Source organism: Dipodomys ordii, unplaced genomic scaffold (assembly GCF_000151885.1).
Source record: "Dipodomys ordii isolate 6190 unplaced genomic scaffold, Dord_2.0 Scaffold117, whole genome shotgun sequence".
NCBI classification, from domain to species: domain Eukaryota; kingdom Metazoa; phylum Chordata; class Mammalia; order Rodentia; family Heteromyidae; genus Dipodomys; species Dipodomys ordii.
Window position 1 is genome coordinate 3149775 of NW_012267333.1, and position 11735 is coordinate 3161509.

Below are 11735 nucleotides of genomic sequence, written 5' to 3' on the forward strand. Positions count from 1 at the left end.
TTGTTCAACCACTTTGGAAAGTAGTATGGAGGTTCCTCAAAAAACTCCACATAGAGCTCCCCTATGACCCAGCAATCCTGCTTTTGGGCATTTACCCAAATGATTACAAACAGGACCATACTAAAGCGATCAGCACAACTATGTTTATTGCAGCATTATTTTCTATAGCTAAGATATGGAACCAACCCAGATGCCCCTCAGTAGATGAATGGGTCAAGAAAATGTGGTACATATGGAATTCTATGCCTCCATCAGAAAGAATGACATTGCCCCATTTGTTAGGAAATGGAAAGACTTGGGAAAAATTATATTAAGTGAAGTAAGCCAGGCCAAAGAAACATAGGTCCCATGATTTCCCTTATTTGCAGTAACTAGTATATGTCTGAGTCAAGCAGAAAAGGTCAGATAAGTTGATGTTAAGGAAATGAACACTAAGATATGAATTCAAATGTTTTTTCTTTCATGTGATTGTTTCTAACATATTTATAAGATTATTTCTTTGTTGCTTTGTATGTCCCTCCCCCACAATATATAACACCTGCTTTCACTGTATTTGATGTCAGTATAATTTGTGGAGGGAAAGGGCAAAAACAAATCGTTTAACTAGGGATACAGGTGGACCCATTGCAACAATGAGATGTACAAGTTGTTATGTTGAAAATGAACGTTACAACTTTGGGGGGGATGGGGGATAGGAAGAGGTGGAAAACAAAGGAGGGGAAACAAAGGAGGAGGCTACAATGCTTGATAAGAAATGTACTCATTATCTTGCCCATGTAATTGTAACACCTCTGTTCAGTACTTTCACAATTTAAAAAAAAAAGAATTAAAAAAAAAAGATTTGAGAGTTATGGTTCGAGGCCAGCCTGAGCAGGAAAGTCTGTGAGACTCTTATCTCCAATTAATCACTAACAAGCTGGAAATGGAGTTGTGGCTCACATGACACAGTGCCAGTTTTGAGTGAAAAAATTAAGGGACAATGTCTACCTAATCCCTGAGTTCAAGATCCAGTACCCACACAAAATAAAAGAATATATATTCTTATAAAATATACAATGTATAATAATACATATATATACATGTATGATGTATGTGTGTATGTGAATACACACACACACACACACACACACACACATATATATATATATATATATTCCATGTAATGCGTAGGCCAAAATAGAAGAAGTCTCAGTTATTATTCATTATTCATCATTAAAACAGATGAAACACAGCTGGTCTCAGAAGATTTTACAAAGCCCTTCTAGTCTTGTGAAAGTAGACATAAAATGTGAGAAGCAGTAGTTAAAAATGACATATTTAGAATTTCTGGCTCCAGTGAATATTAACATATGTTTTCATCATTTAATGCAATTAGCAAGGGAAGGTATATAAAATGCAAGTTATATATTTTAAACTATTACTATCTGAAATTTAAATTCAAATTGACTTTGAACATACATGAATGATACAGGGTAGGAGAAGACATATGGTAATTACTCTATTTCTTCTTGTTTAAAGTATAGTTTACAAATAATAGCTGATAAATGTTATAAAATTGTGTTTATATATCTTCTTAAAATATTTTTTCATTTATATTAGCATATATTCTTTGTACAAAAGCCTTCATTGTGAGATTTTTTTCCATATATACATATAGTATACTTTGATCAAATTCACTCTCTCTATTACTCTTTCTTATTCTCTTTCTCTTTTGAAAAAATTATTATATGGTATCATCATTCTATTTCCATAAAATAAAAAATATGTTTTAAATACTGGTAGATTAAAAATAGCCCAGATGGGGATCTGGGAAGGTGGCTCAGTAGTAGAGTGCTTGCCTTACATGCATGAGGCCCTTGGTTTGATTCCTCAGCACCACATAAGCAGAAAAAGCCAGAAGTGGTGCTGTGGCTCAAGTGGTAGAGTGCTAGCCTTGAGCTGAAATGCTCAGGGACAACACCCAGGCCCAGAGTTCAGGCCCCATGACCAACCAAAAAGAAAAAGAAAAATAGCACAGATATATTTTGATGCCAGGTATCAAAGAGAATTAAGCTCCACCACTGTAGAAACAGTCAAGAGAAAATGTGAAAAAAAATAATATATTAGGTAGGAAGCATAAACCCAGTATGTCAGTGGCCCTATGTATGTGAATCCCTTAAATTCACATGTCAAATGACAGAAATCTTAAGGTTAAGTGTTAAAATTCAGATTCATGTTCATGAAACAGACTTAAAGTAGATAGTGATCCAACAAGTTTTAATTTTTTTTGGAGAGAGATTACATGCTTTAATGCCTGATTTGACTGGTTTGGAATCCGGTTCAGCTATTCGTAGAGTTACAGTTAGGTTTCTGGGGTGTATGTTTTTTACTGTAAAAAATGCTAGCCGGGCGCCGGTGGCTCACAGCTGTAATCCTAGCTACTCAGAAGGCTGAGATCTGAGGATCGTGGTTCAAAGCCAGCCCGGGCAGGCAAATCCGTGAAACTCTTATCTCCAATTTAAAAAAAAAAACACTAGAAAACTGGAAGTGGTGCTGTGGCTCAAGCAGTAGAGCACTCGCCTTGGGCTGAAGAGTGCAGGGACAGCACCCAAACCCAGAGTTCAAGCCCCATGACCAACCAAAAAAAAAAAAAAAAAGTGCTGTACAGAGGGATTACAGTTACATGAGCAAGGTAATGAGTACATTAAGTTGATCTGAAAATACTATTATCAGATAGAGTGGAATTCAAACTACAGATTCTAAGTAAGATTTAAGTGACTAATATTAATAAAAGTTTGAATAAGCCCAAAAGTACATTGAGTTTCTTCCTGTTGAGGAAAGGATGAATATTCTTGGTTCGGGTGAGAAATGGCTCACAACATTACAAGGCATGTGAAAGCATTAGAGGAAGGGAAATGTTACTTGTGGCTGTACAACCTACCTGTCCTGTCCATTTCAGGTCTACTCTTCCAGATTTCTCTGTGTATTGGGGACCACTCACTCAATATTATTTCAATAATTTTTGGCACTACTAGAAACTCAGACTATAATACTTTCCTGGGTACTAAATCACCACAGGGACGCCATTCCAACAGTGACATCTATTTAATGTTGCAGAGACCTCTAATCTGTTGGATAATTACCTAACTTGCAAAAAGAACATAAGTAGCATCTTAAGACAAAACAAAGGAAGCAAAAAGCAGGGCTATCTATTCCCCATTTACCTCATTGACACTAGGAGGTGAAAATAAGTGTTTGTCTTGAAGAAAACACTCTAGGGATGCCATCCCTAAGGACTTGGGAGGAGATAAATGTCCCATGAGAGTCAGACATCGTGACACACTGGTGCTTGGAAGAAGAGTCCAACTCTGAGAAGCACAGGAAAGCTGCTCTCAGCCCTCTATCTGCCACCCTGGTAAGTAAGCACAAGAAAGCTTCTGTATCTAAACTCCCTAACTTCCAGAAATTTTACTGTCAGAGGGGCCTGAGCACTTTGTAACTTAAAACTGATCAAACCCACTACGCAGCCACCTTGGACTCACAACAATCTGAATGAGACTACTGGGGGCTGGGATAGATGAAACCAGAAGATGAGGTAAGGAACTGATGCTCAAAAGTCCACAAGGCTGATGAAGACTTGGAGAGATGGTGGAGACTGATGGAAGGGGTGATGACCTTAATAAAGGTATACTGCCTCCCCCCCAAAAAAGTGACCAGAAGAAGTGGGATTTCCAAGCCCAGTGACAGAGGGCATTTGGAAGGACAAAGGGCTATAATTGAGGCCTCACGGGGTAGGGCTGGACTCTATCAAATCTCTGCTTAAACAAATCTCTCCTGACACAAACCTCTCCAGGGTCTCTTACTCAGCCATGGAAATGATCTTTTTCTCTTCAGTATTCCTTGAGGGCAACACTTAACATCCAGGACACCACTTTGGAATGTCTGGGGCCTATCAGGTCAAAGGTGTACTCTTCTCCTCCTCACCATTCAATTCCTCTAGAATACTTCTTCTTTAAAAAAAAGAAAAGACAAAAAATTCCTTGCTAACTTATAGTTAAGTAGCTGTACAAAGGCGTGTCAATTCAACATGTCAGTTTATGAGAAGAATGCATCTTGATCAATCTCATTTCTTTCATCATTCTCCCCAAGCTCTCCCAACCCCACCCATCCCCTTAATTTTTCCAACTCCACTTTCACATAATATATGTATACTGAATATTATGACTGCAATCACCTTTTCCTCCTTTCTTCATTTATTCACCCTTTTGCCCTTATCCTCAATCCCCAGACAACCTCAAGTTACAGTTTCCTGGTATTCATTTTGCTAAGAATGTAAGTTGTTCAAAGGAGTTACCCCATTGAACTACTCCCCTGCATGTACCATACTTGGTATGATATGTTTGTGTGCCTATTCCTATGACCCTGTGTATGTTTATGCATGTGCACACACACAGAGAGATGTTAGGTCTAACTCCCACATATGAAAGAAAACATGGGTCCTTTCTATTAAGCCTGGTTTACCAGAATTTTTTCCAGGTCCATACATTTCTCTGCAAATGATATAATATCATTCTTCCAGATGGATGAGTAAAACTTCAATATATATGTTTGTGCTATGTTATATATGTGTGCACATACTGCACACATATATGTGTAGATATATGCATGTATGTGTGTATGTATATATACATATATATGTCACATTTTCTTGATCCATTCATCCATTGAAGGGTATCCTGGGCTAGTTCTAACGATTTATTTTTATTTAATTCCTGCTGGCATACTTAACAATTTTACAATATAAGATCCACCTCTCTTGGGGCTCTCAATTTGAAGTAAACAACATTTTGAACCAACTATGAAAATCACATTCAGAGCTGAAAGTTTAAGATACATTCACTGAGAAGTATCATATCGTTTGTTTTCTTCCTAAGGCAATTCCAATTCTCTGCACTGCTGAGTTAATAGTGTATTCAGAAGTCGTACTTACTAAGTAGCAGTTCATTCCTGTTCAGTATAACAAATGTGTCCTCCTGAAGTGGATGCAGCTGAGTAGTGCTATTTGGGTTTTCTAGTGGGGATCTGAAGACTGTGTTTTCTTCTGCAGATTAGGAGACATATGCGTCAGGGAAACCAAACCATCTCTGAATTCATCCTCCTGGGACTCTCCTCTCAGGTTGAGATGCAGGAACTACTCTTTGTGCTTTTCCTGGGTATGTACTTGGTCACTGTAGTTGGGAATGGGGTCATCATTCTGGCCATTGGTTTTGATTCGAACCTTCACACACCCATGTACCTTTTTCTGGCCAACCTATCCTTTGCTGATGTTTCTTCCATTTCCACCTCAGTCCCCAAAATGCTGGTGAACATTCAGACCAAGAGTCAATCCATCTCCTACAAGAGCTGCGTCACACAGATGTACTTTTCAATTGTGTTTGTCGTCATTGACAACTTCCTCTTGGGCGTCATGGCCTATGATCGCTTTGTGGCTATCTGCAACCCTCTTCACTATACCATTATCATGCATCCAAGGCTCTGCCTTTTGCTTACAGTCATCCCGTGGTTCCTCAGTAATATTGTTGCCCTGACTCACACCCTTCTGTTCATTCAGTTGATCTTCTGTGACAGAAACATTCTCCCACACTTCTTCTGTGACTTAGCCCCTCTGCTCAAACTGTCCTGCTCAGACAAGATGGTGAATGAGCTGGTGTTATTTATTGTGGGCTTATCAGTCATTACTTTCCCCTTTGCTCTCATCCTCTTCTCCTACATCTGCATCATCAGGGCTACGCTGAGAATCTCATCCAAAGAGGGAAAGTGGAAGGCCTTCTCTACCTGCAGCTCTCACCTGACAGTTGTGTTGCTCTTCTATGGGACCATTGTAGGGGTTTACTTTTTCCCCTTGTCCGCTCACCCTGAGAACACAGATAAGATTGGCGCAGTACTGTTCACTGTGGTCACACCCCTGATGAACCCTTTCATCTACAGCCTGAGGAATAAAGACATGAAAGGTGCCCTGAGAAAGCTCATAGTAAAGAAACGCTCTTCCCTTTGATGGCAGGAGTATCTGCGTTTCTTGAATCTGCATTACTAAGTGGTTGATTCAGCTCAACGTTTGTGGCATAGTTCTGATAGTTCTGATAGACATCCACTTTCTCATATTCCAGCCTCTGAAGGGTTAGTGCTTTCCCATGTTGCTCTAGTGTTAGAAAGAGGATCCCTAATTGCCATTATTAAGTCATTACAATAGCAGACACTTGGATGCTAATCTGTTCTAATACCAATGTTTGTGCAAATTGTTTATGACACAGACAAAAATAGGTGCAAGTAGTGCCTACAGTCTACCTTTTTACAGCTTTGAAGATACTTATTATTAATTCTTTATTCAATCTATACTTATCTAAGGCAGCTTTGCTCGAAGCTTATTTTGCCTTGGCCCTTTTCAATGAAAGATTTAATACTTGCAAAAATAAGTATTCCTACTTTCAAACAATTCTGAGTTAAATAAAGAAAAATGGTCTTAATTAAACAAGTTCTCAAAGCCTGCAGTTGGGGATAATAAGGTATGCCTCTGTGCTCAAAACTAAACTTACTCAATCACATAGAACCTAATTTGTCACCGAGTGGTTGATGGAGCTAGTGTTGTACCAAATACACTCTGGAAAATATAATTCCAGATGGCTTAAATTCTTTTTTAAATTGTATTTTATTGTAAAGATACTGTAGAGAGGGTTATAGTTACATGAGTTAGGTAATGAGTACATTTCCTGTCCAGCATTGTTACCTCTCCTTTGTTGTTATCCCTTCCCTCCGACAGTTCCCTCCCCCCCCCCCCCCCCCGCCAAAGTTGTAAAGCTCATTTCCAATATACTGTCTTGTGGGTATCATTGTTGCAATGGGTCCTCCTGTGTCCTTGTTTCAGTGTTCTGTTATTCCCCTTTCCCTCCCCCAAAGTAAACAAATGTATATGCAAGATGCAGGGTACCAAAATAAAGTACAGTGACAACAGGGGATATACCATAGTGGGAAGAACATACAAAGGAAACAAAAAAACACAGAGTACATTAGAAACAACAACAACAAAGACAGACCTCTTGTGTCCATATCTTGGGGTTCACTTCACTTAGCCTTATGGATGACTTCAATTATTTCAGTGAAAATCCACAGAAGTGTACATGCAGAAGATACAGTCCTGATTCCGTCTCCAAATAGCTGTGGAGACTACAAACATGTTAGCCTAACTCTGAAGCATATTTTCTTATCTAAAAATGAGTTCATTGGCCTAGACCACTAGCTTCTAATTGAAGGTGAGCATCCAAATTTGCAGGGGGGGGGGAGAATTTTTTTCAAAATTCACATCCTCAAATCCTGAAGTTACTTTTGTGTTTCTTCTGCTTCAGTGAAGTGAGGTTCCTATTTGTAATAAGTCACACAACTCAATGTTACTAAACCAAGAAAGGATACACAAAGCATTCACAGTGGCAGTACAAGGGATGTCTCATAATTTCCTGGTTATTGAATAGTTGGGATATACATGGCCAAGATAGAATGCTGAATGGTCACAAGCCACCTTAGGTCAGAGACACTTTAGGTCTGGGCTTGGGCATTATATTCCATAGTTACATAGCCCTTTTCAAAGGTATGTAACTAACACCCTTTTGCTAGGCTAGCTGAATCTCAGCAATAATTGGTCATTCAAAAATTGTGGTAATCGCAAGGAGAAATCAACAAAAGTTCAAACTCTTAGGCTTTCCTCTGGCTGAAAAATAAAATACTGCAAAGCAGGCTTTACCAGAGTCCTCTCAAAGTCCATCCTGGATCTAATGACCCAGAATGTCCAGTGAAGGAATCTGGCACCTACATTATGAAACTACACAGGGTTATAATCAGAAGATTTTAGTTGAGCCGATCTATATTTCCGTGGGCCTGTCCTGGTCTTCCATTACTTCTGACTTATAGGAGACTGGCAGGTACAACTTTATCTGCAGTGACTTATTTCTGACTTATTTGTCCAGAAATAGATTTGCATGCAAATTGCAACTTTGCCTGAGAAAGTAAATTAGAGTTATAGTATTACGGCATAGAAGACCACGGATTAAAAAAAAATTCACAGGATTTTATGAAGACCTTCATAGAATTTTCATAAAAAGAAAGATATACATCCGTGCCCAGATGCTTACATATCTCTGAATTGTTCCCCACTGTCATTTTCAACAAACCTTCCTTTTAACACTCTCTATGTCTGATCCTGGGATTAAAAGAATGAAGGGATGGGGCTAAACATGGTCTATGTGCTATATGACAATAGAATAATGAAAGCCACTAAAAAGTAGTTTTGAAATAAAGAAGGGTAGGAGATAAGAAATGTCATGGAAGGGATCAATTTGAACAAGGTACATTGTATACATATGTGCATGTTCATGACACAATGAACTCCTTTGTATTATTAATAGAGGCTACAAGGAAAGGAATAAATGTTTGCAATCACTAAAAATAAAACAATGAATAACTCGTTGTTTATGACTTCAATGGTCTTCCAAAGAGAGAAGACAGAATATAAAAATAATTCTATCTGATTTTTTAAATACTTGATAAGCAAAAACAATATTTGGTCAATTATTGATGTCATTTTTTATGAAAGCAGTCAGATGAGCAAGTTTATCAACTTGCTCAAAGAACACTGTACACATCTATGTAATTATAGTACAATGAAAACCCCTTGGGCTATAAATGTATGCTAATAAAAATATTGAAAAACCATATTTCCTGTATTTATGGCATTGTAAATTATTGTACAGAAACCATCTTTATTTAGAAAAGAAAATTTTGAAATGAGTAATATATCTTACATGTTTGAGAAAATTTATCTTCTGCCATCTGCTCTCATGGTACAATTATTCAAGTTATACATACTGAGTACATTAAAAACAAAAAAAAGTGAATGAAAGCAATACAGATTCTATACAAAATGCACTCAATTGAATTTTGTCTTTTGCTTGGTCTTTCCCAAACCATGTCTGAAAAACAATTTGTGATTTATCAATTCATCCAGAGAAACTTCTGCCATCTAACCGTAGCTAACACAAATGTTAAGATATACGTCCAAAAACATCCAAACTTCTTCATATTGGGTAGGAATGACTTGTAAAACAAAATATATAAAATGCCAGCAAATATTCCTATTTTATCTGCTACACAAAATAAAAATTGAGGACCTAGTAAGATTACAAAGGAAATTAAGCTTTTTATAGTTGCCTTCTTGGTGTTTGTTAGTGCCTAAGACACTGAACATAGAACTAAATGGATGAGCTTATGTTTAGGAAGCTTGGAGAGTCATACAGGCAGATAAAGCAGGGCTAGGGACAGAGTGAGGTAGGATGTCTACATTATATAGGATGGTCCAGGAGTTGGGAATGCCTCTCTCAGGCCTTTGAATGGTGAAACAAATAAGACAAGGAGTGAAGATCTTCAGATCTCTCAAAAGAAGATCTTGAGACACATTTCAAGACAAAAGAAGAGTGGATTAAAAGGTATTTGTGTAGTGAAGGGTTTGGCATGCTCAAGGAATAGGAAATAGACAAGACTAGAGCAAAGTGAATGTAGATAAGGCAAGTAACCACAGCCAGGAAGGTTGTTGGGAATCTATCCAAGTTTAGTCTTACAAGCCATGGCAGACAGTTTTGGTTTAATTAAATAATTTAAGTATTGCTGGATCTGGTGGCCCACTTCGGTAATCCCAACTACTCAGGAGACTAAAATCAAATTATCCACCAAAAAGCTGGAACTGGAGCTGTGGCTCATATGGTAGAGCACTCGCCTTGAGCACAAAAGCTCAGGGACAATGTCCAGGCCCTGAGTTCAAATCCCAAGCCCAATACACAAAAAACAGTTTAAGTCTTTTAAGTCATGAGACAATACAATTATCTGAGGAGTGACTTTAGAGAAAGAGTGCTAGACAAAGCCCCAGGAAACCCCAATATTGAATAATATTGGAAGACACAGGGGAAAGTGATTTTTTCCTATAAAAAGGGAAGATATCAACTGTTTCAAATACAATCGAAGCCAAACTGTAACTCCTGAAATCAGACTCCCTGATCTGCTATCACCTCTAGCTGACTGACAAGCAGTCCTAAAATGTCAGGGTTGAAAAAAATGGAACTGATTTGATCAGAATAGGTCTATGAAAGGATGCAACCATGGTTTCCCTTATTTGCAATAACTAGTATATGTCTAAGACAAACAGAAAAGGTCAGATAAGTTGATGTTAGGTGAAATGAACCCAAGCTAAGTATTCAAATGTTTTTTTTCTTCCATGGGATTGTTTCTAACATATTTATAAGATGATTTCTTTGTTGCTTTGTATGTCCCTCCCCCATGGTATAACCCCTGCTTTCACTGTATTTGATATTGGTATAATTTGTGGAGGGAACAAATCGTTTAACTAGGGATACAGGTGGACACATTGCAACAATGAGATATACAAGTCTTTATGTCGAAAACAAACTTTACAACTTTGGTGGTGGGGCGAAGGAGGAGGAGGATTGGGTGGGGGCGAGGGGAGGATGGGAAGGGGAAAGAAAGGAGGAGGCTACAATGCTTGATAAGAAATGTACGCATTATCTTGCCCATGTAATTGTAACCCCTCTGTACTGAATTTTCACAATAAAAAAAAAGGATGTAAGCATCTTATATTCCTTCTTTGTCTCTTTCCTCCTTCTGCTGGTTTATGTCTTTCTATCTCCCTAATTTTCTTTTACCATAAGATTCTAAATGATGCAGGGTGTCAACTTTATCTGAGTCAAGTGTCACAAGCCTGCAATCCCAGCAATCAACAGGCTGACACAACAGGATTATAAATTTGGGGCTAGGTAGAACTATACAGTGAGACTCTGTCTCAGGGGGGAAAGAACTCTTAAAATTCACAATTACCGGGGCTGGGAAGGTGGCTCAGTGGCAGAGCGCTTGCCTTGCATGCATGAGGCCCTGGGTTCGATTCCTCAGCACCGCATAAGCAAAATGAAAAAAGCCGGAAGTGGAGTTGTGGCTCAAGTGGTAGAGTGCAACCCTTGAACTGAAGAGCTGAGGGACAGCGCCCAGGCCCAGAGTTCAGGCTCCAGGTCCGGACGCCCCCCCCCCACCAAAAAAAAATTCACAATTACCTATATTATATGAAGAACTAGAAGACAGAAGCTTGAAGGATCCAAATGCAAAGTAATAATGTGGAAATGGAAACATTACTTTCCTTCATTTGATAGGTACATATTGTATGTAAGTGCTGAAATACCACAATGGACTCATATATATGTACAACTATTTGTGGTTTTCCAAAATTCTATAAAGTAAAATCATCAAACACCTTTAGGCAACACTGTATGTGACAATTTTAATCATGCAAGAATGATTGATATCATCTCTTGTATACTTAGGAAGTAAAGTGAATAAATAATACTATGGCCAAATGTGGTTTATTCTCAGAAATGTAAGAATTATTTAACACTCCCAAAATAAAGAGTGATATTCAAAATATGACTAAATGAAAGTATATGATCCTCTCTGTAAATCCATAAAACCTTATGACAAGAATCCAAATGCTGGGGCTGGGAAGGTGGCTCAGTGGTAGAGCGCTTGCCTTGCATGCCTGAGGCCCTGGGTTCCATTCTTCAGCACCACATAAGCAAAAAGAAAAAGCCGGAAGTGGTGCTGTGGCTCAAGTGGTAGAGTGCTAGCCTTGAGCTGAAGAGCTGAGGGACAGCACC

The 11735-nt window shown here is 38.4% G+C and overlaps 1 protein-coding gene across 1 annotated transcript; it reads left to right on the plus strand.

The window, feature by feature from the left end:
• The first annotated feature begins 5098 nt into the window (after positions 1-5098).
• LOC105995480 (olfactory receptor 1S1-like) lies at positions 5099-6034 on the plus strand. Its single transcript, XM_013029195.1, has one exon. It carries the CDS (start codon positions 5099-5101, stop codon positions 6032-6034), a length of 936 nt encoding a protein of 311 aa, XP_012884649.1.
• Positions 6035-11735: the final 5701 nt, after the last annotated feature.

What these genes read in the sequence shown, in the direction of transcription:
- LOC105995480 (XM_013029195.1), top strand. Translation starts at nt 5,099, where the DNA reads ATGCGTCAGGGAAACCAAACCATCTCTGAATTCATCCTCCTGGGACTC.